The sequence below is a fragment of the Botryllus schlosseri genome, chromosome 13 (genome assembly GCF_051294905.1).
Source record: "Botryllus schlosseri isolate E-star chromosome 13, Bs_hap1, whole genome shotgun sequence".
Classification (NCBI taxonomy): Eukaryota; Metazoa; Chordata; class Ascidiacea; order Stolidobranchia; family Styelidae; genus Botryllus; species Botryllus schlosseri.
In genome coordinates, this window is record NC_137248.1 from 14,367,223 (window position 1) to 14,393,373 (window position 26,151).

The 26,151-nt window shown below is 39.8% G+C and overlaps 1 protein-coding gene across 1 annotated transcript; it reads right to left on the reverse strand.

The window, feature by feature from the left end:
- Nucleotides 1-8,452: 8,452 nt before the first annotated feature.
- On the reverse strand, nucleotides 8,453-12,365 carry LOC145454634 (uncharacterized). The gene is made up of 4 exons (XM_080332623.1): nucleotides 11,195-12,365; nucleotides 10,702-10,846; nucleotides 10,347-10,426; nucleotides 8,453-9,010 (listed from the first exon to the last, which is right to left on the reverse strand). Exons 1-4 carry the CDS (start codon nucleotides 11,345-11,347, stop codon nucleotides 8,747-8,749), a joined length of 642 nt encoding a protein of 213 aa, XP_080188749.1. The 5' UTR covers nucleotides 11,348-12,365; the 3' UTR covers nucleotides 8,453-8,746.
- Nucleotides 12,366-26,151: the final 13,786 nt, after the last annotated feature.

The window sequence follows — 26,151 nt, forward strand, 5'->3', positions numbered from 1 at the left end:
ATCCACAGCTACAACGCTCCTTCTCGCTTCGTGATCCGCATAAGCGGTCTCTTATAAAGCCGAGAAGTGGGCCGGGCTACAAGTCGGTTAATTCGGAATCAAAAATAAGGAATATTGGCGGTATTGGTGGTAAACGAACAATGTAGTCGAGAAACATCATGAATATCAAGCAAACAAAGAAACACCCGAATCAAACGCATTTCGTTTTTATGACACAATAAGCACATCATATCAAGATGGATATCTTACGCCTGCTAGATTTTAACATTAGAAAACGATGTATTCTTTGTATCAATTTCATTTATTAGTTGCATATGTATCATTCGCTCTTGATGTTGTGTGATTGCGGGTCAAGATCACAGCAAAGAGTCACTAAATATACGAAAAACAGGCTATTTTGAGAAAACTTTCGTAAAAAAGCAAGTCAAATATTTTTTGTCGGCAAGGTGCGTGTGCAATATGTGCATGCTCGTAGAGTGTTGTTTTTTCTATGTTGCCATCGCCATGCATAGAGTGGCCCAAAGTTGAATTGCAAAGAATTCCAAACAATGATGTGATATTGACGTGAAAAATTGTAATAATAAAAAGGGTTCACAATGCATAACTTATGAAGGTTCGCTTGTGAACGTGAACCTCTAAATTTCTGAGGTTCACACACGTTCGCATCACCCTCCAGCTAACATGAGTTGCCAAATCTTCAATTACGGAAAGTTGGCTTTATAATATCTACAACCCAAATAATCGCTTCATGAGAATATGAACGCCTGCTATGTAATATCTTGCAATGCAAACTCGTTTTAAGTACGTCTGAAAGGTTCAAGTTCGTGCGACCGCGAACCTCTTTGAAAGGTTTAGTGTGAACGCAAACGTGAACTTAGGACGTCACGCCTTTATGATCTTTCTGTCAAACATCTGTACAGAGTGCGTAGAAAGACACAGAGGAACGGATTGAAATAAGATACTCTGCTCAATAACAATGTATCAATAGCCAGACGCGGAATGCTTTGTCCTGTCTGGCATAGACCGTTGCGGCGTAAGATCATATTTCCTTGCGCTCCTTGTCGGCATTGATGGAATTGGAAGCGTTGATTAGCTGACCTTTGTGTACCGGATCTTCCACCGATCAGACGATGTCTCTGAATTAGGGTTATTGGGTGAATGCGTGTAGGGTACGTGTTAGCTGATGCCTTTATGGATCATATTCCCTTGCATTCCTTGTCGACATTGATGGCAATGCGACAGAAGACATTGAATATGTTGGGTTATTATAGCATTTGATTGCTCCAGTTCGTAAATTTGGAGACGTTCATAAAGTCAGCATTGCGGCATAATGTGGTCTGAGTCGTCGCTGGGTATCGTGTAGGACAGCAGGCATTGATGGCAAAGCGACAGAAGACATTGATTTTATTGGAATATTTTAGCATTTGATTGCTCCAGTTCGTAAATTTGGAAACGTTTAAAAAGTCAGCATGTACTTCAGCATTGCTTCCGATATTACTCCACAAGTTATATAATACAGTAGCCAACACCCAGCGTGGCGATAAAGCGTAGTGATGTGATCCACAGCTACAACGCTTCTTCTCGCTTCGTGATCCGCATAAGCGGTCTCTTATAAAGCCGAGAAGTGGGCCGCGCTAGAAGTGGGTTAACTCGGAATCAAAAATAAAGAATATCGGCCTGGTGTTAAATGAACAATGTAGTCGAGAAACATCATGAATATCAATCAAACAAAGAAACACCAGAATCAAACGCATTTAGTTTTTATGACACAATAAATATATCATACAAGATGGATCCCGTACGCCTGCTAGATTTTAACATTAGAAAACGATGTATTATTTGTATCAATTTCATTGATTAGTTGCATATGTATCATTCGCTCTTGATTGTGTTGTGTGATTGCGGGTCAAGATCACAGCAAAGAGTCACTAAATATACGAAAAACTGGCTATTTTAAGCGAACTTTTGTTGCAAAGCAAGTAAAATATTTTTTATTGGCAAGGTGCATGTGCAATGTGCAAGCTCGTTGAGTAATGATTTTTTTATGTTGCCATCGCCAAGCATAGAGTGGCCCAAATTGAAATGCAAAGAATTCCAACCAATGACGTGATAATGACGTGAAAAATTGTAATAATAAAAAGGATTCACAATGCAGAACTTGTGAAGGTTCGTTTGTGAACGTGAACCTCTAAATTTTTTAGGTTCACACACGTTCGCAACACCCCTGTAGCTAACATGAGTTGCCAAATCTTCAATTACGGGAAGTTTTCTTTATAATTGCTACAACCCAAATAATCGCGTCATGAGAATATGAACGCCTGCTATGCAATATCTTGCTATGCGAACTCGTTTTAAGTACTAATGTGTAATAGTAGTCGATCAGTATGACCACGAGTCCGTGAATGTGCCGATAACGAGTATATAAATCTTGAGGCATAGCCCTGTACCAGTACAAATACGCAATGAACACGATACCAATTGAGATTTCAAATATAATTTCAGTTACTGGTATATCCATGTCCTCTTGTCTGCTCAAGTTTTAATGCAGCATTTAATTTGCATTACAGTACAGTGGCTGATCGAATTGGTAAAGTACATACACCATGGGTAGCACCGATCTAATTACTTATTTAAATTACGTGTCCAATTGGGAATCGGAAAGTGATAAAAACGTAGATAGCCTGATTTCCGAGCTAAGGTTGTTTTTAAAAATGGATGGCTTCGAATTTGGCGACGCTGTCAACGAAGAATTCAAAACACTGACCGATTTAGTAATGGAAGTAAGGGATATGACGATCGCTTCGATGTAATGCAGATTGCAGCGGATGCGGCTGCGGTGGCCTCGTTTTGGAGTTTTGGTCTCGGTATGGCAGCGTTTGTGGTTTTGGAAGGAGAAGCGATGCTAGAGAAGGCCCTGATTTCAAAGAAATCCACCAAGCTAAATGACAAACTCAAGACAGTGGACACTGACATCGCCGCAAGAATAAACAGCGATGTTAAAGCCTACATCGAGCAGTATAAAGCAAATAACCACTTGATTAACGGACAAGCTCCGAAAGGAATGGACACCCGAATGTGTCGTTCGTACCTTATGCAGTTCATGGCTCAGGTACAGAGAGTGAAAGGCACGATTACTGCGTCGATTTTCAAGCAATATGCCGCGTCCGCCAGAATAGTATTCGACAGCGAAGAGATTAAAGCTGTTTATGACGCGCTTGACGACCTAAACTTGAGTGAGCGCAGTGAGGCTGACGTGAAGAAATTTATGAATACATTGGTGGGATTGAAACTACCGGAAATAGCTAAAGGTGGGATCGTGGTGGTTCAAGGAATGGCAATGGCGATCATGGGACAGAAAATGAAGATAGCAAATACCACAATCGAAGAATGCGCTGAGTCCACCGGGATTCCACTGGAAGAAGTCGGTTCCAGTGCGTTTGAAATGATGGACTTCTGCGGCAAGTTTGCGGCGGCGGTTACAGTTGCGATATCTGTCATCGATATCGTTCTGGAAGTCTTGGATATCGTCGACGTGGTCCAACAATGCAAGAAGATGTGTGACGAGCTGAACGGGAGAATCAAGGAAAATTACATATCGTACTACAGTAGTATTCAAGAAGCGTGTAAAAAATACAAGAAAGCAATTGCCGCAAATGATACTAACCAAACATTTGCTGCAAAGACCACTAAGAAAGAAATGGCTGCATTTCATACTAAGGTGGTACCAGCATCTGCAGACAAGAGTCGATGCTGCGTCGTACTCTGATGAAATTCGGATGTGACGAGAAATATATACGACAACTTTACCGCTGATGAATAATCCCATGTAGATTAATAATTGTAATGATCAAGAAATGTATATTATTGTTAGTTTCATATGTTGTATAGCCTAAATGTTTGCCAATGGCAAAGGCCATAAGTCTGCCATTGGATAACATTCATTTGATAATTGTATTCGTGCGATAAATTACCGAGATCACTGATTTCATCACCGGAAGAGACCGTTCAACACTCATTTTCGGGCTAGTATGGGGTCAATTTTGCTCGCACCAGGTTGGGCCAAGACAGAGAGCTTGTTTATTGCACCTATAAGCAATCTGTTCGCTATTATTCGAACTTTGTATGCCAGTGTCTTGGATAGTGGATTTGATACATATAACCCGCGTGTAAAAAATATCAATATAATAATAAGCAAGTCGACATCGGAATCATCTGCAGACCTATTATGTCTGTGTATCCGCGAATCCAGTTCTAAAGGAATCTGCCTCCGCAATAAGAAACCTCACCGCAAGTCATTGTCTTGAAAAAGAAATAGTGTGTATAAACTAACATCGTGAATCCTTTCGATCTGCCAAGGTCGCCTTCTTGCGGCGCTGATTAACCTCTAAATATGCCACAAAAATATAATAGACGGCAGTTCGACTGGTCATAGATAGGGTTGCATTTAAAACAACCGTTGATAAAAATATGGTGGATCGTAAAAATGCCATATAGTGTAGCGATATTTTTGGAAAATATAGGCATTACTGTAGGCTACTTCCACATCAACATGTGTGCTCACCAGGCAAAGGAACTGAAACTAATTATAATTCAAAGTATGATACTGGAAATTGGATGATAAATACAAATAATACTTCTAAAATGCGGGAAAATTATTTTATGTCCCTCGGCCAGAAAGTTTCAGCGGTGGTCTGCTAAAACAGGTCTAACGCTAAAAAAATGCAGAGTCCATTATTCCAGTTTAGGACACGCCATGGGCTGCTAGATTACTATATGATAGGTAATTGCTATATTGCGAAACGGTGGTTTCAAACGTTTTGATGGGTCATATTTAATACGATGAAATATTTCATATCGGCGACAATGCGTTGTGAACAGAACTACACAACCCACTACGTAAATTATATTCACCGATACTTTCGTGAAAACATATCTTCCATTCCATCTCTACTGTGCGCGAAGCGCGACGAAAATTCTGAGCTATACTTAATTTTTATGAAAATTTAATGTTTGTACTCCGTAAATCAGCCCCAAATTTCCCAAGGCTATCTTTCTGATTGAAGGATTAAACTACTTCTACTTGACAAACTGAAAATAGCGAAAAGTTAGTGAGTTGATCCCAAATTATTATGAAGTAGTAATAGAAGTAGCAAAAATTAGTTCTACTTGAGTAAGTACCATAAGAAGAGAAATGCTACTTGAATACTTCCAATAAGTAGAAGTACTTCGTTACTGACCACCTCTGCACACTACACATGTACACATCCGCCAGAATATAAAGACGATTCGATTTAAATCATACCAATGGGGTGGCATAGGTGAGCACTGCGCAATGTAAGAACTCAGCCATCTAAGAAACAGAGATACGTTACTATTATATTATTATTATCATTATTATTCTACTACCACCATACGACATATAGTGTCCTATATGGTGTGGACTCTGCGAGACTGAACGGCTTACTGCATTTGGGTTACGTCCAATGTTCCCTCTAAGCTGCGCACGTGTGCAAATGCGCAGTGCTGAAACGGTCTCTGCGCACAGAAAATCTACGCTGCGCACAAAAAATCAGAAATGATGTTTTTTTTATAGTTGTTGCGCACTGTTGTCCAGACATGGCGTAATCACGATTAGTAATCGTAATCGATTACGACGATTACAGCATTTTCAAGTAATCGTAATCGCAATCGATTACATTCGGAAAAAATCCGAAGTAATCGTAATCGTAATCGACTACTTCCCATATCTAATCGATTTCTCTGTGAAAGAACGACTACTATTCATTTGTACAGGGACTATGACATAAACTGAACATTCGTGAACAAGAGATAGTATACCAGGTTAGCGAAAGCACAAACGTCTGATTTTCTAACGCCACTGCTCATTATTACATCAGAAGCAGCTTATTAGCTTTTCGCGTCATTGCGTAAGAAATATCCACAATAAATAGTTATTCGATCTACGTACATTAGTATGATTGCAAGAACACCCGCCGTGCTATATATCATGTTATCAACACGTTCCACAAGCCACTACCTCGCAGCAGTATGATTTAGCTCCGTTCTGCCTATAGTTTAAAATCGTAACTTATGTATTAATGTTTGGTCATGCTTATGCTTAGTTAAACGCTGTTTGACCGTTGCTGCTTGGCGAGCAATAGGCCTATGTAGTACGTACGTACATCTGACAAAGATTTGAAATTTTGTACTCGTCAAATAAAACATTGCGGTTTCCACAACGAAGCAGTAAAAATCATCAGCTGGTGGTACATATATCATAACCGAGCCGTTTCTCGTGACGGCGCAGCTTGCAGTACAATTTCTGTATAAAGTTGAAGGCAGAATTTTATGTTCGCTTCGTCTTATTCTCATATGACTCTACTTGAAACGGGCGCCAATCGTTATTTTCCAATTCTTTACTCAACATTGGGACCTGCCGTCATAGCCATGGGCTTATATATCATGTTAGCGTGGGTTGTAGCTAGAATCAGGACCAGAACAGCAATTCGTGCCCCAGTCCAAACGTGGTCTTTGGCCCCCATATGGTGATAATCTCAAGTTGAAGACTGATTTTCGTCAACGTCACCTCGTTGTCATAAGTGCTTCCAAAAGCGCTGGCGAATAAATTTTGACTTTCGCTTTGCAGCAGCGCGTGGGAATTCAAAAATCCAAACATATCATTTAAGTGGTGTATGCCGGTAAACCTAGTTTCAGCTTCAAGTTTAAATCTTGCCAAAGCTTGAAACATGCATCGTCTAACATTCTTCAACAACACTGAGGCCAGCATCTTCTGATTGTTCGCCAGGCATTCCCCTTTTTCTGCGAACTCTCCCAACAATCGGCATTGACGGCTGTTTCGGAGTGGTTCCATCGCCATGTCAACATATTAATTTGTGTTTTTGGAATCAGCGCGACACTAGCTTTCGATTGAGACCTGTTTGATTAAATTTAAGCTCACGGGACGCCAGCTATAGGACTACCAAAACGCTTCTTTTAGTCGGCTGTGTACAGATTGTACACGGTGCCGAGCGAGATAGTGTAATGGTGATGCGTCCGGATTCTTGATCGGTAGGTCGTGGGTTCGATCCCCGGCCGGGTCAGACCAAAGACTCGAAAACTGGTATCCGCGGTTATCCCGCTAGGCACTCAGCAATCGCAGAGAGAAAAAACGGGGGTGCAGTGCAGACTAGATGACCTTAATATAAAAAAGTCCGTATCGAATCTCCGTCGTCAAAGCATCTCGATGTTGCAGACGAAAAAGAATACCATATCTCTCTCTCAATGTGCAGCCACATTTTGCCGCCCCCTTGGAGCCTGCCGCCCCTGGCGCAGAGCCAGAACCGCCAAGTGGCTGCTACGCCACTGATTCGGAATCAAAAATAAAGAATATCGGCCTGGTGTTAAATGAACAATCTAGTCGAGAAACATCACGAATATCAAGCAAACAAAGAAACAACCGAATCAAACGTATTTCGTTTTTATGACACAATAAACATATCATATCAAGATGGATCCCGTAAGCCTGCTAGATTTTAACATTCGAAAACGATGTATTCTTCGTATCAATTTCATTTATTAGTTGCATTTGTATCATTCGTTCTTGATGTTGTGTGGTTGCGGGTCAAGATCACAGCAAATAGTCTCTAAATATACGAAAAACTGGCTATCTCAAGCAAACTTTCGTAAAAAAGCAAGTCAAATATTTTTTGTTGGCAAGGTGCATGTGCAATATGTGCATGTTCGTAGAGTGTTGATTTTTCTATGTTGCAATCGCCATGCATAGAGTCGCCCGAAGTTGAATTGCAAAGACTTTCAAACAATGATGTGATAATGACGTGAAAAATTGTAATGATAAAAAGTAGGGATGGTGTGAACCTCTGAAAGGTTCAGGTTCGTGTGAACGCGAATCTTTTTGAAAGGTTCTGTGTGAACACGAACGTGAACCTCATGACGTCACGTAACGTCATATTGCTAATTCCAGCCCTGCATTTCAGCGAAGTATTAGCCTGTTTTAATGTACACGATACCTAGCGACAACGCAGGCCACATAATGTCACGATGCTGAAGTACATATTGATGTTTTTAACGTCGCCTAATGTATTAACTGGGGCAATCAAATGGTATAATAATCCGATAAAATCAATATCTTCCGTCTCGTTGCCAACAATTTCAAAAAGGACTTGCAAGGGAATATATGCTTACGCCTTAACGGTACAGGCCAGACCGGACATTGTATTCGGCGTCCGAGTATTACTACGTTGATTAATTGAGCAGAGTGTAAATCGGGTTTCTATTCTTGCTACCGCTATTACCTCATTACCAAGTTAAACAGCAGTAGTCAACACCCCTACACTGTAAAAAATATCCATGGGTGTACCCATAGTCTGGACCTGGTCACACCTGGGTCATGTTGGCATGGAAAATGCCCATGACAACTTGTTGACATACATGAATACCTGTTGACATCCATGTTCCTACCCATGTCCTAATAATGATTCAAATTGACCTTTCACCTCAACCAATGCACCCATAATCTGTGGTTAGATAGCAATTGAGAGCCAGGTCAAAAAAGCAATGTATATTAACAGTGAACTAAATTAACAGTGAACGAAATGATGCATAAACAACAATTATTGCTAAATGCCCACTGTGGCAAGACAGCTAAAATCTTCAATAAATAAAGGAGAAATGAACCAAACAAACAAACTTAAATTATTAATAAATTAGAGCCCTACAACCATTGTCTTCAATCTACAATTGAGCTGACTTTGGTGCGCACACCAGGGCTATATTTGGCGTCAGGAATTTGCGCCAGAAAAGCTGCAACAAAGTTTAATGATCCAGCTGACGATGGCGCAAACTTAATGTTGAAGACCCAATACGTCGCCATCATTGTCGCCAATGCATGATGAAAACTTCTTACACCTTCGACAGACTCCCCATCAAAATGGATTGTCCACTTTTGTTGAAGACTGTCGTACTTCATAGTCGGGTAGACATTCTTCGGATCCTATAATGAATATCAATGTCATTACTATCCATGCATTGTTCAAGGCACACAAGTTGATAGAATTAAGTTCAATAGTTTTCAAGGCGGTTCAAAGTTGAATTCATCACAGTATACATAAATTATGCACAGTGTTTCATTTCCATAGTTCCTTTACCCATATAACACTATACTATTTGATGTTACGATTATCCAGAGAACGTGACATCCAACATCCGACCTCGCGTCTGCACCTGCAGAGATTTTGACGAAGAGGATTGGCGATGAAACTTTGGCACAAAATGATAGACGCATGTTCACCGAAATCGTAGATATTAATATGTCCGAATAATCCTGTGTTTGCCAAATGAGCCCAGTGGTATACAGAGGTGACCCGCAATATATGCAAGTGACATTAGTATTGGCCGAACTCATTCACTAACTTAGAAATATTTTCGTGCTTCGCGAGGTTACTTCATGAGTGCACTATGCACACTGACTTTTCATTACATAATTGTTATCGATTCTGATGCGTAGTAATATAAGTCTTGTTTTCTTCATTACCTAATCCGGTTTGCTCCTATCGGGTGGCTAAAAACTGTCATTAACATTCAAGCGGCCCGGCGCAATGGTTCGCAGATCTCATGTGGCCCCTTGGTTGAAAAGGTTGGCCGCCCTGAGCTAGTGGAAAATATACAAACACGGCCATCGCATTAAATAAATTGACTTTTGCTGTTTGTTGGTAATTCTTTATGTAGTTCTTCTTGAGACTGGTGGTGAAAAAACAATTCCATGCATCCCATCAGCCCCTATAGAACTATTGACTTTTTGGAATTCGCTACTAGAACTAGTATTAACAACATTTTACAATCAGGAACTTATGGTTAATAGGGCTGGGCACAAGCACTTGAACCTGAATTGAGTATCATTATTATTGTAGTATTGTAGTGTAGTAATATTGAGCAAACCCGTTTTGGCCATCACCGAAAACTCGGTGTCCGGTCAATACCGAGAATGCTATTACCGAGAACGACGGTACCGACAATTGACATTACCGAGAATGGACATTGCCGGGAGTGGACGCCGCCGAGAATGGACATTGCGTGTGTGTACATCACGGCGTTGTCACATTCGGTATCGATTCTCAGGTATAAATTTCCCGACAACGTCAGTTACAGTAAGCAAGATTCTTGGCATTGGCCATTCTTGGTGGTGTCCATTCTCTGTGGTTTCCGTTCTTGGAATTGTCCATTCTTGGTAATGTCCGTTCTCGGTAATGTCCATTCTCCGTAATGGCATTCTCGGTAGTGTCCATCTCGGTAATAGCATTCTCGGTAATAGTATGGAACCGACAACTCACCTTATCCACAATCAGGAAGCTGTCAAAGCGTTCATTGAAAATGGTGGGGATGCCGACCATCCAGCCCAATTTCTGATTGCCTGAATGCGAAGTGCCAGAAATCAGCTCAAGTGTAACACTCGTAGAATAAAAATATGTTTAAAATTGAATGAATGCAGTTACTGTTTATGTAGTTTGAACTGCAAATATAGTTATTTAAAACCTATTATTTTTCAAGTGCACAACTGTGAAGCTGGAACTAGAAGTATACTCGCTTTCCGAAATCTGGATCTAAAACTAATTATTTTTTAAAACTAGAACTACTAAACAGATATCGACCGTCAATTAGCGAAATTTGTAAAAGCCTGTTACTTACCCATAATTTTTTGTATATCTATTGGAATTTTTTGAGGTTGCAGGAGACAGAGTGCAGAGCTCCATGTTTTTTCTAAAATCTTCGCGGTCAAGTCACCATCAGAATAGGCTTCTTTCAGGAAAAATAATTTCATTTCTTCCAATATCTGAACATCGTGACAGATTTACATATCTAAGTAATGAAGTTGGTCTACAGCAAGGGCGGGCAACTTCACTGTTTGGCGGTCATGATATGGAGAATGAAGTACTTAGCAGGCCGGATTACATATTAATTATCACCTATACAATTTCACTTTCAGAGTAGAAATTTAAACACGAGACGAGCTCGGCTTGTGATTGAATATGTCAAAGGTATTGTAAATTATTTTATCAATATACATACTTCGTTCTGTGATATCCTAGCATTTTGGAAAATGAAAATGAGGGTTTGTTGCAAAGCCACAGGTTGACTTGGTAAAGCAATGTTGTGTTTGAAACCACTGCGCTATACTTACCCAGTCAGCATTGGTTAAAAGTGGATACGTCTCTATCAGCTTTCTTGTGGACATCCCATTTACGACGCTGTCACGACGCGATTTAAAAGTTCTCCTCATCCGATCGTCCAGAGTCACTTTATCCGGCACCCTCTTATTCCACTCCGCTCTCATCTCTTTTTGGTGCTCGATTACGCTAATTTCATCCTCGGGAGGGTAGACGTGTTGAATGTTTAAGACAGTTTTTTGTTGTTAGAAGATTACAGAATTATCTCTCAATTTACTGAACATATATCGATATGCTGTGCATGACATACAATTGGTAGCAAACATATGGTATAGAACAGAGGCCGGCAACTTCTCCAGTCGGCGGGCCGGATATGACACTTCAAATCCATTTCTCGCCGATAATGACGAAGACAGTGTGGATTTGAGAATATCATTGTCTCTCCGATCAATCAACACACAGTGGAATCCTTAATTAGGATTTCAAGGTGTTCGATAAGTCCAGTACCCCAAATTTACAACGATATCGTTTCATTCGGGTTGAGTACGTGACGAGATAGCGTCGTTGTTCAACGGTGTGGCCTAATTAATAGCGATATTGAATTCATTCGTCCCGCGTCCTCTACGAAATTTGAAAAGTAGCCCGAGACCCGTTTTCAGTTGGCAACGACTGGCATAAGCGGTGTCTTACAAGCCCAGAAGTGTGCTGTGCTACCTACATGTCGGCAGTTACGGAATCAAAAATAAGAAATATGAGCCTGGTGTTAATGACCATTGTATTCGGCAAACACTATGATTGTCACAAACGACATTAGGGTTGAGTACATGGTAAATGCGGATATTGCAATTCTTCTCGCTTGTATGAACTTACGCGCAAGCTTCACTCTCGCATGCTGCACATGCGCAAGTATATAATAACATACAGTCACTAATATTGGACCTAGTAAGCAAGTAGTGGGGAGTCTCGGTAGACTGGGGCCGCGGGCCACATTATCACGTAAGATGGAAAGAAGTCCGCGGGTCTGACAAAATCTGACAAAATCCCTTCGCGGGCCGTATGTTGCCAGCCCCTGGTATAGAACCACTTAGCGAAATGAACAATTCAGGATTAGAAAACGCTTACATTGCATGTTGAGATTCGAGGAGTTTTGCACCTTGTACTCGAGTCTTCCAAAACAACCTCACGAGATCTTTGTTCACCGCGGCGCCCATGCTTTTGCTTTTTCTGATTAACGATGGGATCTTTGTCAAGACCCCTACGCCATTCTCTGAACTTGGAGTGAAGCTTTTCTTTCCATGATCCCTGTAACGCGAAAAAGTTGAAGAATTGTTTCTACAGCTCAGAGTCAGAGTCAAGTGACTCACATATCTTTCACGTCCTTCGAACAGCAATCGATCTTTCAGTACAGGATATTTTGTAATCAATGCAGACAGTGAGCTGTTGTATTCGTATGTTGTTGGATACAACCTTGGAACATATACCTGATATCAACATAATGTTCGTTTTGCATCAGTACGGTTCCTTACCCTGTGTAATTCCTTAAATCGCAAAACAGGTGATTTACGATGTCCTTTTTCAATCTCCCAGGAACTTGCAGTATCTCACCAAATTGCTTCAACTCTTGTTCAATGGCCTTGGGTAAAGAAAACCGATAGCCATCTGCTGGCCATGTCAATGATTGGTACTGATCCCGAAAGCCGCTTGAGCAAGCAGCTTCTTGTGAATGAGAGAGTGACAAGGTGCTGTTCGATATACCTATATCTGAAGACAATATGATTAATGAGGAAAACAATATAAATTCCTCGGACAAGTCAATATACCGTGACGTTCAAATTCTTTTTCAGGCATCTCAGGTAGTGAAGAACTACAGCTGGCACTAACACTTTCATCAGCAGGCATGTCAGTATTTATTTCAGCTTCATTATCTTCTCTTTGTGAAGCTATAGTTGGGTTGCAACCAGAATCCCTTACATCGAATCCACTTTGTTCAACATCAGAGGCATTGTTGACTTTGGAAGCTGTTTCCTCTGTAAAAGTATAGAAGAGTCCCGATTATGAAATGGTAATCGTGTGATTAAATACTGCTAATCGTTGCGCATTAACTTGGAAATGTTACGCGCGATGGTTATAGTCGAAGTGTCCCGAGTTCTCAATCAAGTGTCGTTATCTGTTGCATCATCATGCGAAAACGCAGCCTGCTGATAACGATACTGCTACTGCAATAAGTAGATTTATCATAATCGCGAAATGAAATTCGCCGGGTACATAATTCGTCGATTATTTAGTGAAGCCATTACCTAGGACATAGTTGGCACGGCCATTACCGGCAATATTTGTGTGTAGGAATGGTAAGCAGTGTTCACAGTTTTTATAGATACCTTAACTATAGTTATCTATAGTTTGTAATAAAACTAAAGTCATATTCGGTATCAGTATCCGTCAGAACCCCCGAAACGACTCTTACTTTGTCCGTCTAAAACAGAGGTCTCAAACACGCAGAGGCATTTTGGAATTTGAAGTATTCGACAATAATTCCAGTGTAGCATATTCATTATTTTAGAACGGGGGTACTCAACCTGGGGGCGCGCCATGACAAGCCATGACCCTTTGGGGTGCGAAGCGCCACATAAGGGGGTACGAGATGCATTGTGGAATTAGTACAGTACCAATATATTTGTGAAAATAATTACTTACTTCCAGTGTCTGTCAAGATCAGCCGCATTTGTCCTTTATCTTGAATGGCCGAGAGATCATAAAGATCGACATACAAGTCAAACGCCTCGTCATAATATTGCAACTTGAATGACCTGCCCCCAATATTACTATGAAATATAGTTCTCACAGTTTCATTAATCTGAAATCTGTGTTCCACTGTGATCACTCGTTTGTGATCTCCATAAGAAACCAGCAGCTTCATTTTCAATATCACTAGAGTAGTATCACAAATAACTGTAGTATGTATCTGTGAAATACATTTTTTTTTTAATTATAAAGTCACAAAAGATCAAAATTTCACGATGACAATACTGCACAATAGGGTTGTTCGGATTTAGAAAATTGTCAAAAATAATTGTTCGCGTAAATCCAAATGAGCAAAATGGAAATGCATATGGCCTTTATAGGACTCAAGATCAAGATGAAGATGACCGAAATCGCTTATAAAAGTAATTTTATACACTAAACCTTCATTTAGAATTACGCGAAAGAAGTTTCCTGAGAATTTTTCAAATCTGAACATACTGCACAACAAGCATACAATGTCAATCTTCAAATCAAAAACATATTTGGTGATGCAGTCTGATGTACTGCGCTTCACCAACATTGTGTACATCAAGGGGCCTTTGGTAAAATATGTTCCCAGGTTTGAAAACATAAACAGCACCTGTTTCCGCCACACTATAGCAGTGTAAATGTGGGACAAAGTTTGACTTCATTACTTTACCACATATGTGCCACTCTCTATTGAAATGTAGAATATATTCAACACGGCAAAATACAAGCCCATTGTTGTCCTCATTTATGACATAAACAGCTTCTGTTTCATACGTTTCATAGCCATTGTCGTATAATTTTGAGGCACAAACTTGTCCATTCACTTCTCGTATTCCAAGAAAAGCAACATAGTGGTATGGTACATTTTCCCATAATAAGTTTACTGGCTCAATATCCCTGGGTTGATCATGCAAACAGTTGAGCGAAGCCATTTCATAACATTTTCTATACTGCAGACGAGTCGCCACTGTATGCGTTATGTTTTTGAAGTTCCCAGAAATTCGACATATTTTTTTAACGATCTGGTGATAGCTCTCGAAGCGTAAACTCCATAAATGATTAATTGGACCATACAATTTTATCAGCCTTGCATAGTGTAACAAGTAATGACATTTCGGCTTGATGATTTCTGGTGCTATCTCTAGCACCGCACGATAAAATCGACGACTAGCACGTCTAGTGAATGTACCATCTCAGTCGAAACACGTTTGGCAAATACAATGTCACATATTTTAGACAAGAGTAAATACATTTCCCACACTTCATCACCTTCATTGATGCTCATACCTATCATGAGGCTCAGATGATTAAAAAAACACCAGCACTGGGTTGCTGTCAATGAGGAAACTTTACCTCTGTATTGAGGCTTATTCCTGATTTCATGCTTGCCATATGGAAATTGCTGAACGAGTTCCATAAATGTTGATTTTGTCATTTCAGGAATTTTAAGGATCAATTTCGTTAGGATATAGTCAATTGTAACAATCATGACCCCCTCTAACAGATCGTGCATACAGTCGGGAACCATACAATAAATCATATCGAACGACAAAAGATCTGAAAACGGATTGCCAATTCTCACTCCATACGCCCGTTCAAGAGAGGGGTTCATTGATACATCTCGTACATGCAGCTCATGGTTGGATGAACAACGCAATTCAAACATACTTTCGGAAAATTTTGTGGTTAATTCAGAATAATGGCACATGCAGAATCTACATATACGACCACTACTGAATGAGCGACGAAACCCAGCAATATCATGACTTGCTAAATTATCAGCAGTAATGGTCACTAGACTACCATTGAAATGCCTCGTTACACCATTCCAAAGAGTTACATCAATGCCAGATGTTTCTAGCTTTCTCAAATCTTGAATCAGTGGCTGAAGTATTGCATGATAACCCATTTCTTTCACAGTTGAAGTTTTTACAATCACCACAGGATGAATATTCCTTAAATTGGACAGAAACTTCACCTCAACATTGCCCAATATAAAATAAAAGCAAGTGAGCTTGTGTATCGTTCTAGAACTCCCTAACGCATTGCAAACTTCAACATCATCTACATATAAATGAACGCGCAGTAAACTTTGATCACCATTAAAAATCGATTATTTTTGAACAAATCACCATCGCAGAAGTTGTGAAGCAATCCATCAGCAGCTGAAGACATATTCTTATCAACACTTTCAATAACATCCCTGTGTGACAAGTATTTTACAATAGTACTCAATATGGGAATATATTGATATGGCTGGTCTTCACCTCCTCGACAGAATAGTTGAACAGGCTCAACCAGTCCAATGTTTGTCAAACACTTCCTAAATTGGTGTTCACTTTGTGTCTGGTTCATCATGAGCGCCAGATCTGGCAAACGATCGACATCTTCGCCGTCAATGGCATTTTTATACGAATCTAAAAGTTCCACAACGCCGAATAAAATGTCGCGAGATACTGAAATTGGTAACAGATATTTCTCCCGACATTGCAGAGCGAACCGAAAAAACACATCATTAAAGTCTGTGTATCAGGTAACGGTAGTCTGTCATTGCCTTGTTCAATCTCTGGCTGCAAATGAGTTTCCGATACACTGATTGACTGCTGTAGAGTGGAATCGGCATGCAAAGCTAATTCAGAACCTGAATTCGACACTGCTGGTTGGCCGTGACTACGGTAGAGATGCATCCTGAAGCTTTGGTAAGTACTAAAGGTAAGCGGCGAAGCACGTCCACAACACGGTGCCATACTGCAGCTGAACGAGTTGCACCAACGATGACCAATGCGTACATGGTTTAGCAAGATTTTCCGCGACGAAAACTTATGAGAAATACATCCCCTAACTGGACAAACCCAGTCCATGACCGTCAGTTGACGTTAAACTGTTCAGCTCAACACACTTTTCTGAGAAAAGGGGCGGTATCTAACGCGCATATGCGCACACCGAAATAGTCAGAATCACAAAAATCAAAATCCTATCGAGACGTCTACGACCTAAAACGACACTAAAATTGAACTATAACGTTCGAAGGTCGTGTTCTCAATTGCGTACATCTTCCGATGTAATATTCCACAGTCGAGTTTATTCATCACGACCCTTCTTCTTCGTCAGTCAGTCAGTCGTGAAAAGTCAGCCAATCATATCCGAGCCCGCGAAATTCATATCATATCCGAGCCCGCGAAATTCATAAAAAGCGCGCTCTTTTGTCGACTTTCATGAACTCCTGCCGTCACACTTGAATACCCAGCACGGTTTACCGCTAAGCCGACTAAAATCAGGGTAAACGGTTGTCCTATAACTAGCGACCAGATCACTCAACTTCAGTAAGACTCGTCTCATTCGAAATCTAGTCATTCCAAAGAGACAAATTAAAATATCTTCAAGCTATAGTGCCCTTTACTCAAATCAAATCGACCTCTGTTATTCTGGCAGAAATCAGGAAAAGATATCCTTTCCCTATAATATCATATAATTGCAGGTGATAAGTGAGAACCACTTTCTCGGATCCTTTGAAAAACCATCTTTTAACCATAGCTATTGGTGTTGTGTCGTCAAATGATCCAAAAAACATATATCAGCTTTCCATGATAAAACCGTACTTGTATATACGAATTATAAATACGGAGAGGATGTGAGGATGTAACGATGTTTACTTATCAGTCGACTGTAGTAGCGAAATAGTGGAATGGTAAAACGTCCGGCTTCTTGATCGGTAGGTTTTATGATCAGGTCAGATTAAAGACTGATATCTATCACGCTCAACGTTAGCAATCACCCTCTCTCTCTCTCTCTCACCGGTCTCCTCTCTCTCTCTCTCCCTCTCACCCCTCACCTCTTTCTCTCTCTCTCTCTCTCTCAGTTACGATGATGATGGTAATTATGATGATATCACTGAAGCTGAGCCTATATGGTACATATACTCTTATACTTGATAACCATAGACATGGATGCCTTATCATGTCTCCACATGGAAGTTTTTATCATGTGAACATGAGATTTCAAAACCATGTGGGTGTTTTCATGAAAATAACATGAGAAAGAGGAAGTCATGTCCTTTTCATGATAAAATCCATGTTTATTTTTTACAGTGTATCGCACGGATTTAGTTTTTATGATACAATGAACAATATGAACATGAACATGTGCAAGCAGGATTGATCCCGTACGCCTGGGCTAGATATTTTACATCAGACAACGATATCAATTTCACTGATCGGCTGAATAAGTATCATTCGCTGGCGACCTACAATCCTACATGTAGTGTATTTCGCTCTTGATGTTTTGTGATTGCGGGTCACGCTCACAGCAGAGAGTAAATAAATATTCACAAACGGAAAGCTGGATATTTCGAGCAAACTTTTGTAGCGAAGCAAGTACAATTTTTGAGATTTTCAAGGTGCATGCTCGTTTGGTGTTGGTTTTTCTAAGCTCCCAACGCCATGCATAGAGTGGCCCGCAGTAAATTTCAACGAAAGATGTTATAATGAAGTGAAAATTGTAATTTATGAAAAAGGTTCATAGTGCAGAACCTACCAAGGTTCGTTTGTGAACGTGAACCTCTAAATTTCTGAGGTTCACACACGTTCGCACCACCCTCCAGCTAAAATGAGTTGCCAAATCATCAATTGCGGAAAGTTGGCTTAATAATTTCTACAACCCAAATACTCGCGTCATGAGAATATGAACGCCTGTTATGTAATATCTTGCAATGCAAACTCGTTTTAAGTACTAATGTGTAATAGTAGTCGAACATTATGACCACGAGTCCGTGAATGTGCCGATAACGAGTATATAAATCTTGAGGCATAACCCTGTACCAGTACAAATACGCAATGAACACAATACCAATTGAGATTTCAAATATAATTTCATTTACTGTTATATCCATGTCCTCTTGTCTGCTCAAGTTTTATTGCAGCATTTAATTTGCATTACAGTACAGTGGCAGATCAAATTGGTAAAGTCAATACACCATGGGTAGCACCGATCTAATTACCTATTTGAATTACGTATCCAATTGGGAATCGGAAAGTGATAAAAACGTCGATAGCCTGACTTCCGAGTTAAAGTTGTTTTTAAAAATGGATGGCTTCGAATTTGGCGACGCTATCAACGAAGAATTCAAAACCCTTAACGATTTAGCAGTCGAAGTAAGGGATATGACGATCGCTTCCGATGCAATGCAGATTGCAGCGGATGCGGCTGCGGTAGCCTCGTTTTGGAGTTTTGGTTTCGGTCTGGCAGCGTTTGCGATTTTGGAAGGAGAATCGATGATACTGAAGGCACAGATTTCAAAGAAATCCACCAAGCTAAATAAAAAACTGAAGATAGTGGACACTGAAATCGCCGCAAGAATAAATACCGACGTTAAATCCTACATCGACCAGTATAAAGCAAATAACCACTTGATTAATGCGCAAGCTCCGAAAGGAATGGACAACCGAATGTGTCGTTCGTACCTGATGCAGTTCATGGCTCAGATACAGAGAGAAAAGGGTACAATTACTGCGTCGACTTTCAAGCAATATGCCGCGTCCGCCAGAAAAGTTTTCGACAGCGAAGAGATTAAAGCTGTTTATGACGCGCTTGACGACCTAAACTTGAGTGAGCGCAGTGACGCTGACGTGAAGAAATGTATGAATACATTGGTGGGATTAAAACTACCGGTAATAGCTAAAAGTGGGATCAAGCTGGTTCAAGGAATGGCAATGTTGGTCATATGGGACAGAAAATGAATATATCGAATGAGAGAAGCCAAGTTAGCGCTTAGTCCGCCGGGATTCCACTGGAAGAAGTCGAATCCAGTGCGTTTGAAATGATGGACTGCATCGGCAAGTTTACGGGGGTGGTTGCAGTTGCAATGTCTGTCGTCGATACCGTTCTGGAAATCTTGGATATCGTCGACGTGGTCCAACAAACCAAGAAGATGTGTGACGAGCTGAACGGAAGAATCAAGGAAAATTACATATCGTACTACAGTAGTATTCAAGAAGCGTGTAAAAAATACAAGAAAGCAATTGCCGCAAATGGTATTAACGAAACAATTGCCGCAAAGATCACTAAGAAAGAAACGGCTGCATTTCATACTAAGGGGGCGCCAGAATCTGCAGACAAGAGTCGATGCTGCGTCGTACTCTGATGGAATTCGGATGTGATGACTTGGGCGTTTTTTTTTTGACATGTTAAAATTTGTCAAAATCTTGTCAAAATTGTAGCGTTAGGTCAAAATTTGTCAAAATTTTTCATTAAGTCAAAAAATTTTTGACGTCTGCATTTCGTTTGCAACGTAGATTTTGCACTGTCGGTGTACTTATCATTTGATATTTTACAGCTTGTACCCTATTTTATAGGCCTACTGTTGTAGACGGCTAATTGTCTGCTCATTGTGAATCATAAACGGTCAAATGAAACAAGTAGGTAAATATGGTGTTATGGTCAACGTACCGCAATATCCTAACTGAAGAAAGACTTCTTGCGCATTGCATCATTCTTATATTAAGAAGTGCATAATGAAAAATTGTGATGTTGACAACATCGTCAGAATGAGCAACACAGTGTGTCACCAGCAGTGTACGCGCAACTTTGAGTGTTGTCAGCCAACAACTGCTGCTGTTGAACGTCATTGGCAATCTTCTTAGTAAGGACATGCACTTTCTACACAAGAATGTAGGAAAGTATCCTCGTTGTACTACAAAATTTTTCAATTATTTCTACCATAATACATATTGTAACCAACCACTAGAATTCTTCATAGGGCCAGATTTCGTTAAAATATTGTATTTTTGTGTAAAAAGTTACTTTTTACGTTTTTTCAGCTCAAACTACTTCGTTAGGACAGTCCATTCCAACCAGAAATGAAGATAAGTGGTACAATTTTAACATTATGTGGGAAAACACCTAATTTGCATACGTTAGGTTAAAATTTGGTCAAAATTTTCCTTTTTTTAGGTCAAAAAAAAAACCGCCCTAGTGATGACAAATATATACGACAACTTTACCACTGATGAATAATCCCATGTAGATTAATAATTGTAATGATCAAGAAATGTATATTATTGTTAGTTTCATATCTTGTATAGCCTAAATGTTTGCCAATGGTAACGGCCATGAGCTCTGCCATTGGATAACATTCATTCGATAATTGTATTCGTGCGATAAATTACCGAGCATGATGACATATAGATTACTAGCAGACGTACGCAGGCTACTAGAGGTGGTCAGTAACGAAGTACTTCTACTTTTTGTAGTACTTCAAGGAGATTTTGCCTACTCGCACTACCAATTAAGTAGTTATAATTTTATACTACTTCTACTTCTACTTGACAGTTTTCAGTTTTTTAGGCAAAAATAGGCGTGGAATAGCCTACCAACTTACTTACTAGCAAACCGCCTCTACTACGTCTACTAGAGTAGAAATTCCGGCGCGACGGTGACTACTTTGACCACCTCTGGTACGTACACGCACGAGGACGCCCTTCAAATGAATACATGCGATCGATGTAGGCCTACCGCGTTAAAACACTGATGTGACGTCTTAATACCGGCAATGCACTCATTACTATCAGGACAAAATGATACGAATATTCAAGTCTGACTGAAGCAAGAACAATATTAGCGTATGACCTTATCGACAGAAGATTCCCGTTCAAACGAATGGAATAAAATCAAAATTTGTGTTGCTGAGAAGCTGATGTAATTCAACGCCCTACAGTGCGCAGTTGAAGCATTTCCCGATCAACGTTTGCAAGGGGATGGATTTTTTCAACAATATTCGTCCTTGTACTGGCATATTCTGCATATTATCCTGTCTCGCCATACTTGATCAGATTTGCATGATGTAAGTGATGACTTCGAAAATTCACGGCATGTAATTGCGCAGTAAATCTTATGCAATGTTCATGCCACGGGGATAATATTATTCGTAAGTTTCTCGCAGACTAACTTCGAGATAACCCATTGCTATTTATAACTTTGACAAACCATGTTATTTCGCCATTCTCGGAAAAGATTGCGCTATTGAAATGATATCAGTATCGCTCACGACCATATACTAAAAGAAAAATCTCTTTCGTGAGGCGCCCGTCATTGTAAATTATCATTTTTTCGCAGAGCGCAATATTTACCTTTACGGGCCGCACTTGTACCTCGGTTTCAGACTTCAGCGATAACACCATTTGCCCCTGGCAATGTTCCCTCTAATTCTTCACGAGTCTGCACGCTTGCCCGGTCCTTTGTAGAACAGTGCGCTTCGAGTAAAAAAAAATCATCAGTTCAGATTTTTTGTGCGCAGCTTAGATTTTCTGTGCGCAGAGACCGTTTCAGCACTGCGCATTTGCGCACGTGTGGAGCTTAGAGGGAACATTGCCTATAAGCAATCTGTTCGCTATTATTCGAACTTTGTATGCCAGTGACTTGGATAGTGGATTGATACATATAACCCGCGTGTAAAAAATATCAATATAATAATAAGCATGTCGACATCGGAATCATCTTCTGACCTATTATGTCTATGTATCCGGGAATCCAGTTCTAAAGGAATCTGCCTCCGCAATAAGGAACCTCGCCGCAAGTCATTGTCTTGAAAATAAAAAAGTGTGTATAAACTAACATCGTGAATCCTTTCGCTCTGCCAAGGTCGCCTTCTTGCGGCTCTGATTGACCACTAAATATGCCACAAAAATATAATAGACAGCAGTTCGACTGGTCATAGATAGGGTTACATTTAAAACAACCGTCGATAAAAAATATGGTGGATCGTAAAAATGCCATTAGTGTAGCTATATTTTTGGAAAATAGAGGCATTACAGTACTTCCTTTTAAACATCAACATGTATGCTCACCAGGCAAAGGAACTGAAACTAATTATAATTTCAAGTATGATACTGGAAATTGGAAGAGAAATACAAATAATACTTCTAAAATCCGGGAAAAATATTTCATGTCCCTCGTCCAGAAAGTTTCAGCGGTGGTCTGCTAAAACAGGTGTAACGCTAAAAAACGCAGAGTCCATTATTCCAGTTTAATACACGCCATGGGCTGCTAGATTACTATATGATAGGTAATTGCTAGATTGCGAAACGGTGGTTCCAAACGTTTTGATGGATCATATTTACTACGATGAAATATTTCATATCGGCGACAATGCGTTGTGAACAGAACTACACAACCCGCTACGTAAATTATATTCACCGATACTTTCGTGAAAACATATTTGCCACTCCATCTCAGCTGTGCGCGAAGCGGGACGAAAATTCTGAGTTAAACCTAATTTTTACGAAAATTAAATGTTTGTACTCCGTAAATCAGCCCCGAAATTCCCCAGGCTATCTTTCTGATTGAAGTATTAAACTATTTCTATTTGACAAACTGAAAATAGCGAAAAGTTAGTGAGTTGAACCCAAATTATTATGAAGTGCGGAAATAGAAGTAGCAAAAATGAGTTATACTTGAGTAAGTACCATAAGAAGGGGAAAACTACTTGAGTACTTCAAATAAGTAGAAGTACTTCGTTACTGACCACCGCTGTACACTACCCATGTACACATCCGCCAGAACATAAAGGCGATTCGATTTAAATCATACCAAAGGGGTGGCAGAGGTGAGCACTGCACAATGTAAGAACTCAGCCGTCTAAGAAACAGAGATACGTTACTATTAGATTAATATTATTATTATTCTACTACTGACATGCAGAGTTGTAACCAAGTCACAAAGCTCCGAGTCACAAGTCATTCTCACTTTTACGGTTTTGACTCGAGTCAAGTCAAGTCATTTTCAATTCACCACCGAGTCAAGTCCGAGTCCAAGTCATCGAGCAGAGGTTCAAGTCCGAGTCATGGTACTATGACTTGATTCCGAGTCCAAGTCATTGTGTTGACTACTCAGTTTCCATTTCAAGTCTTGGTAAAGGCCCTCTTATAACTCTGTTTGGTGATATCGAATGGTTCGCATGTATCATATACTAATTTTCCTCTGCTGAGGAGAAAGAGTCAGACAGTCCTGTTGCATCACAATGCCAGAACTCGACAATAATGCAAATATATAGGCTAATTTTAGGGGGTTCCAGGACCATGAACAGAATAAAATTTATATTTTCGTTATCATTGTGTTTGTCGACTACTATGGTCATTTACACCAGGCCGATATTTCTTACTTTTTGTTTCCGTATCTGCCAACTTGTAGCAGGATAAGTCGACAATAACATTTAGACAATTGCGTATCTGCCGATCCAATCATGAGCCTTACCACATGTGACTGTTTCGCTGCAAAGCGTATACTGCATAACGCGACTCATAGACGTCGGGCGAATCCTTCACTTGTCACCAAACTCATGGCATGTTCATGATGGTGAGGTAATATTTATCTGCATATGGCAGTTTCATCGTTTATGTTGAAATGCCACTAGAGTCTTTTTGGGCAGATTTTACTTATCTTGAAATTTGTTTCTGCGCTTGGCGCGATTTCTTGGAATCTGATGCCTTGATTATAATGTGGGAACCCACAATAAATAAATATGAATGTATATTGAAAACGTTTTTTAAAAAATATGCAAATATTGTTATTGAAACCTGACAATCACAACATAAAATAATTAGCCTATATACATAGGTGTTCTATGCGTGCCTCGTGAACTAGATAATTCAGCCATGCTAAACTGTTCCCATACTTCAGTAGCAACAGAAAACTTAGTGAATTACAATATAGGCTAAACCAGTGGTTCTCAAACTGGGGGGCGTGCCTCCCTTGGGAGGCGTGAAAGCATCTGACGGGGGGCGCGGACCTCCGGTATACTGAAAAACTTTTCCGCGCTCGGTGCGATTTACCTTCACTTCATAGTTATTGCTATGTGTGTCGTCCTGATTTCATTTTCGAGAATTCTGTCATTAACAGTCATAACTAGGGCCATTCAAAACCATTAAAGTCATATTTTTTCTCTGCATCAGTAAGACGTGAAATCAATTTTAACGAAAAAAACGCTTCCCTATGAGGTATATTAATAAAGTTATGAAGTCATATAAAGTCATATTCTGCTGGTTAGGTCATAAATCAGCTTTTTAAGTTACATAGTCATAGTTTTGAGTAACTTTTAATAAATAGTACCAATTTAAGCGGTGAAGCAATTAGGCGCTAAGAAACTAAGGTAGTTACTCGTTGGCGTAGCTGGTAGAATGCTTGTCAATATTAGGCCGAGAGACTTCCACAAGTGAAAGAAATATAGTCAACGCATAGGAAGGTGAAGGAGTTATTGCAAAGAGCGTCAAAAATTCAGTCAACGATCCAAAGTGGACTAGTCAGTCAATTTGTCTTCGATACTATATTTCAAACTTAACACTCAAAACGGAAAGTTGTACGTACACCATCAAAGAGGCCCAAGCTGATCTAAAGGCCCTTGATGTCGGAAAAGATCCGCTTGAGCTGAAAAACTACAATAAAAAGCGACTGAAAAAAAAAACAATGTGAAAAACATTATGGAGCTACAAAGGCAAGATATTTCACCAGCGCTTTATGCAAAGCTGCATAAATGTCAACCCACATTAGCGTATGTGGAGCGCTCATTTTCCTTACTAAAGTCATGTTTATGTCCGAATCGTCACTTCCAAACTACATTAAACTGTACTAGGCCTACAACAGTTTAATATAAAATTGGATGTGTATTAATGTTATGTTACTTATGTTTTACTCTTTAGTTCCATGAGTGACGTTGTCCGCATATAAAAATACACGATTTTCACATAAAGTCATATAAAGTCATATTTTCAAAAAAATTAGTCATATTATTGATTTTGAAGGTCATATTAAAATGGCCCCAGTCATAACCCTCCATGCCATCAAACTTTATGTAAGGATTTCTAACATTCCGGCTTCATTGTGTGATATGACAATAAGGGGGGCAATAAATATTTCACTGTCATAAAAGGGGGCGTGTTTAAAAAAGTTAGAGAACCAGTGGGCTAAACTAAATCTTAATATTTCAAAAATGGATGAGCAGCAAATAAACTCTTCTGAAACCTGTGCTGAACCATTTCCTACACCACGGTCAGAGTTTTTTTTAAATCTCTGACCAGTACTGCGGCTTACTGTAACAATTGCAAAAAGAAATTAAAGTTTTCAACCAAGGCTTCATCAAACTTCATCACCTCCAATCTTGACCAAATTTACTGGGGCCCGAAACTTTCCGAACCCTAATGTTGATCAAATG

Coding starts and splice junctions, on each gene's coding strand:
- LOC145454634 (XM_080332623.1), bottom strand. CDS start 11,347: ATGAGAGCGGAGTGGAATAAGAGGGTGCCGGATAAAGTGACTCTGGAC. Junction 10,847..11,194: donor TTTTAACCAATGCTGACTGG/GTAAGTATAGCG, acceptor CACGATGTTCAG/ATATTGGAAGAAATGAAATT. Junction 9,011..10,346: donor GCTTCCTGATTGTGGATAAG/GTGAGTTGTCGG, acceptor TATTCATTATAG/GATCCGAAGAATGTCTACCC.